Genomic DNA, 5250 nt, shown 5'->3' with positions numbered 1-5250 from the left:
GCTCTTTGGGACCCCGTGGACTATAGCCCTCCAGGCTCCTCTGTGGAATTTCCCAGGCGAGAATACTGGAGTGGGTTACCATTCCCTTTTCCAGGGGAGCTTCCTGACTCAGGGATTGAACCCGTCTCCTGTTTGGCAGGCAGGTTTTTTGTGGTTGGGATATCCAAGGGAAAAATAACCTGCCCGCGAGGGCTGCCAGCGGGATCCTGAAAAGAAGCGGTGTCCAGTCTTTCTGACATGTCCGGGGCCAAAGCGTGCAACCTGACAGCCGCTAGTCCCCAGACGACTGCGTGTGAGCGATTTGCAAAACTGCCCGGAAGGCAGCAAAGCCATTCAGCGTGGCTGCTGACTGTTGCTGCGGCTGGGCCTCTGGGGGTCAAGGTTCGCCCTTTGCCCCTGGAGCCCAGCTTTCCGGGAAGGACGCGGGGGTGAGCCCCGCCGCCCCGGCTGCACCTTATAACCCCACAGACAGCCCTGAGGCTGCGGGAGGTGGACCATGTCTGCTTGGGCAGCCCTCCTGCTGCTCTGGGGTGAGGCCGGGTCCCGGGGTGGCCGGGGGCTGGGGGGAACGGCAGTGAGGCCTAACAGCCGGGTCTCTGCAGGTCTGGCCCTGAGCCCGGTGACTGAGCAGGCGACGTGTGAGTGGGCCGGCCTGGGCACGGAGGGTGCTGCGGGGTGAGCCAGCGGCTGGGTGCCTGGCTCTGACTGCCTCCCCTACGCAGTCTTTGACCCCAGGCCATCCCTGTGGGCCGAGACCGGCTCACCGCTGGCACCCTGGGCCGACGTGACGCTGACCTGCCAGAGCCCGCTGCCGACCCAGGAGTTTCAGCTCCTCAAGAATGGCGTGGGCCAGGAACCGGTGCACCTGGAGTCCCCTGCCCATGAGCACAGGTTCCCGCTGGGACCAGTGACCAGCGCCACCCGGGGCCTCTACCGCTGCAGGTACAAGGGCAACAACGATTGGGTCAGCCCGAGCAACCTGGTGGACGTGACGGGTGCAGGTGAGTGTGGTCCACGGCCTGGAGGCAGGAGGCGGGCTGCTGGGGAGGCTCCTCTGCTCACACCTCACCCTCCCTGTGCTCTTGCTGCCACTCCGGAGCAGCTGGTGGCCTCGGGCAGTTCAGGTGCTGTCTCTGAGCCCAGCGTCCCCATCTGTAAAATAAGGGTGACTGGGCTTCCCTGGCGGCTCAGTAGTAAAGAATCCACCTGCCAGTGCAGGAGAGGCCAGTTCAATCCCTGGGTCGGGAAGACCCCCTGGAGGAGGGCATGGCAACCCGCTCCAGTATCCTTGCCTGGGGAATCCCACGGTCAGAGAAGCCTGGCGGGCTACAGTCCGTGGGGTGCCACACAACTGGACAGACTTAGTGACTGAACAAAAAGAGGGTGATGTTTTCACCAACCCTAGAAGGCTGTGAGAATAAATGATTGGATCCCCAGGAAGCTGCGGGCAGGCTGGCCCCATGCCTTCCGCTTGTATTCCCGGATCACGCCCCCATCGAGACACCCATCTTGGCTCCCTCACACTGTCAGGAGCTTGGAGGTCCAGCTCGGGCTGGGCCCCCATGTCTCCCAGCTCAGGCAGAGCTACCCGAGACCCCTGTCCCGCTGTGACCCCTGCCCCATCTGCAGAGCCCCTGCCCCCACCCTCGCTCTCAACCAGTCCCGTGTCCTGGATCACACCCGGCCTGAACACCACACTGCTGTGCCTCTCGGGACTTCGAGGTGTGACTTTCCTGCTGAAGCTGGAAGGAGAGGACCAGTTTCTGGAGGTGGCTGAGGCCCCAGAGGCCACGCAAGCCACCTTCCCAGTCCACCGGGCTGGGAACTACAGCTGCAGCTACCGGACCCACGCGGCAGGCACCCCCTCGGAGCCCAGCGCCACAGTGACCATAGAGGAGCTGGGTGAGTGGGTGGGCCAGCCCAGAGGGCTTCCTGGGGGAGGAGGCTCCTGGAGGACGAGAAACTACCCTCGACCCTGAGCAGCCCCACTCAGGACGGTGTGGGAAGCAGCGGCCTGCCTGGGGAGCTGCGTCGGAACCCACCACAGGCAGGCTGTTCCTGGGACAGAGGTCTGGGGGCTGGGCTTCCCCAGCGGCCTCCCCAGTGACACACCCCTCCCTGCAGACCCGCCGCCGGCGCCCACGCTGACAGTGGACAGGGAGTCGGCCCAGGTCCTGAGGCCGGGCTCGCCTGCCTCACTCACCTGCGTGGCGCCCCTGAGCGGCGTGGACTTCCAGCTGCGGCGGGGCGCGGAGGAGCAGCTGGTACCCCGGGCCAGCACCAGTCCGGACCGCATCTTCTTCCGGCTGAGCGCGCTGGCCGCGGGCGACGGCGGCGGCTACACCTGCCGCTACCGGCTACGCGGCGAGCTGGCGGCCTGGTCCCGGGACAGTGCGCCGGCCGAGCTGGTGCTGAGCGACGGTGAGCCTGCGGGACGAGACCGCGGGGCTGCGAGGGCTGCGAGAGCCGGGACGGAGCCCGGACGCGGCCCTGCCCGTGCCCGGGGCGCGCTCTCCCCCGCGAGCGAAGGCGAGGAGCGCAGGGCCAGCCCGGGTGGGCCCTGAGGCCGCTGTGGAGGGAGCCAAGGGGGAGCTGCAGGACCCCTAAGGGCTCGGACCAGGGACGTAAAGCTCAGGAGAGGTTGTCGGGGGCTCGGGGGTGCTCCTTCCACAAAACGCGCCAGCACCCCGTTTTCCTGCGCTTACGGACTAGTGCGGAGAGCGTAGGAATGTCCGCGTCCGGCGAGGACCGGGCCGTGTCGGGAGGAAGGCTCGGGGGTGGTCCCCGCCGGCTTCCCGGGAGGGAGCAGGGCGGATCTTTCCGGGGGAGGATCCGGTTTGTGCGCCAGCCTCCCGCGCGCTCCCCGCAGGGACGCTCCCCGCGCCGGAGCTGTCGGCCGAACCCGCGGTCCTGAGCCCCACGCCGGGCGCGCTGGTGCAGCTGCGGTGCCGGGCACCGCGCGCCGGCGTGCGCTTCGCCCTGGTGCGCGAGGACGCGGGAGGGCGCCGGGTGCAGCGCGTCCTGAGCCCCGCGGGCCCCGAGGCCCAATTCGAGCTGCGCGGCGTCTTGGCGGTGGACTCGGGCAACTACAGCTGCGTCTACGTGGACACGTCGCCGCCCTTCACGGGCTCCAAGCCTAGCGCGACCCTGGAGCTGCGCGTGGACGGTGAGCTGCGGGCACGGCGGCCCGGAGCCCCATTCTACCCGGGTGCCTGTCCCGGGATCCGACGGGAGGCGCCCGGGGCCTGAAGTGAGGGGGAGGGGTCGGCCGCCAGGGCCCCGGGGCACCCCGCCTGGTGGCCTGTCTGCCGCCGCCGTGAGCGCCGGGCAGGTGGGGCGCTTTGGTGGAGATCGTGGAGGGCGGATCCAGTTTTTAGGGTTCAGACTCCTAACCGCTCTGCACCGGCTCGTGCGCCACGCGCCTGTCGGTGGTCGTCAGATTAGGACCCCGGCCCTCCTGGAACCCAGGTGCCTACGCGGAGGGTCGAGGTGTAATTCTCGCCGAGCCCCGCCGGCCCTGGGTCTGTGTGCTCCTCGGATTTCCGCGCCCGGGCCTCCAGGGGGCACAGGTCCCACCTCTGGGCCGCTGCCCCGGCTGTGCCCTCCGCGGGAACCCCACTCCGCTGGGCGGGTGGCGTTTTCCTCCTGGGCGCTGTGTGCCCGTGATGGAGACCCCTGGGGAGCTCAGACCTCATGGCAGGTCTGGGGGGTGGGGCGGGGAGGCCCGCGGGCTACAGCGCTGTGCCCAGGGTCGGAGGCGGGGCAAGGAGCCTCACTTGACCTCCCGCCGCTCGCCCAGGGCCGCTGCCCAGGCCGCAGCTCCGGGCCCTGTGGACTGGGGCCTTGACTCCGGGCCGCGATGCCGTCCTGCGCTGCGAGGCCCAGGTGCCCGACGTCTCCTTCCTGCTGCTGCGCGCGGGCGAAGAGGAGCCCTTGGCGGTGGCTTGGTCCACCCACCGCTCCGCGGACCTGGTGCTGACCTCCGTGGGGCCCCAGCACGCCGGCACATACAGCTGCCGCTACCGCACCGGCTGGCCCCACTCCTTGCTGTCGGAGCTCAGCGACCCGGTGGAGCTCCGGGTGGCAGGTGAACTGAAGCCCCAGGAGGAGGGGGTTGCGATCCAGGTCTTTGCCCCGACGGTACTCTCCTCCAGGGCTGAGCTTTCATGCCCCCTTCCAGCGCTGACATTGGCTGGTGGGCCTAGACTGCTGTGTGTGTGTGTGTGTGTGTGTGTGTGTGTGCGTGTGTGTCGGGGGACTGCAAGGGAGGGCGGGGTGTGGTCACGAGCACCTGTAGGGGGCGGTGGGGGCGTGTTTCCTCGCGGGGAGCTGACCAGTCCCCGCCCTGCTGAGGCCTCAACGAGGCCCGCCCTGACTCATCAGGGAGGACGCAGGGATCCTCCCTCCCCACCATCTCTTTTGTCCACTTGGTCCAGGAAGCTGACCCAGTGGCCGACCCGGGTGCTGATGGTTTCCTCGGGGAGTCCTTTCTCCAGCCTGCCTCCGATGCCTTGTGCTGCAGCCGGAAGCTGCAGTTCTCCCTGGGAGCAGGGGGAATGGCCGCCTGTTCCTGATCCATCCTAGGAACTAATAAATGTGCAGACAGCCTTTAAGACGTGTCTCTGTCCCATGGTGGTCCAGGTGCGGGAGGCGGGAGCCCCCGGGCTGGGATCCTGAGTCCTGAAGGTGGGTGGGCTCTGGGATGGATCCTGACGGTGGAGGCCCCTTCTCCTGCCTTCTATTAAGCTTTCTCCTGCTCCCCAGTCCCCTCCGCCCAGCTCCCGCAGGTGTGGGAGGCAGCTGAAGCTCCGGACCTCCTTGATCGGATGGGAGGCTGTTCAGAGGCTGCATTTTGCAGCTCTCTCTTCCCGGCTCAGCGGCCACCAGGTAGCGATGCGGGACTGTGTCCCGCGCCAAGGCCGGGTCGCACACCCCGCAGCCCAAGGCCGCGGGAGGGGAGGATTCCTCTCTGCTCTTCCCCACGGTCCCCGAACCGGACCCCTCCTGGACCACTGACCGGCCCTAGCCTGGCCCTCCAGGTGCTGACATACATCAGTTGTGAGTAAGGCTAGCATTATCAACTAATGCTTGCTGCTGCTGCTAAGTCGCTTCAGTCGTGTCCGACTCTGTGCGACCCCATCCCTGGGATTCTCCAGGCAAGAACACTGGAGTGGGTTGCCATTTCCTTCTCCAATGCATGAAAGTGAAAAGTGAAAGTGAAGTCGCTCAGTCGTGTCCAACTCGTAGTGA

The 5250-nt window shown here is 67.4% G+C and overlaps 1 protein-coding gene across 1 annotated transcript; it reads left to right on the top strand.

Moving 5' to 3' along the window:
* Window positions 1-496: 496 nt before the first annotated feature.
* On the top strand, window positions 497-4605 carry A1BG (alpha-1-B glycoprotein). Its single transcript, XM_055551263.1, has 7 exons — window positions 497-638; window positions 723-1001; window positions 1630-1902; window positions 2125-2421; window positions 2870-3166; window positions 3800-4087; window positions 4437-4605. The coding sequence occupies exons 1-7, from the start codon at window positions 497-499 to the stop codon at window positions 4442-4444; spliced, it is 1584 nt and encodes a 527-aa protein (XP_055407238.1). The 3' UTR covers window positions 4445-4605.
* Window positions 4606-5250: the final 645 nt, after the last annotated feature.

This window comes from Bubalus kerabau, chromosome 17, assembly GCF_029407905.1.
Source record: "Bubalus kerabau isolate K-KA32 ecotype Philippines breed swamp buffalo chromosome 17, PCC_UOA_SB_1v2, whole genome shotgun sequence".
Taxonomy (NCBI): domain Eukaryota; kingdom Metazoa; phylum Chordata; class Mammalia; order Artiodactyla; family Bovidae; genus Bubalus; species Bubalus kerabau.
The sequence above is the reverse complement of the archived record's forward strand: the minus strand, read 5'-3'. Positions and strand labels throughout refer to the sequence as shown.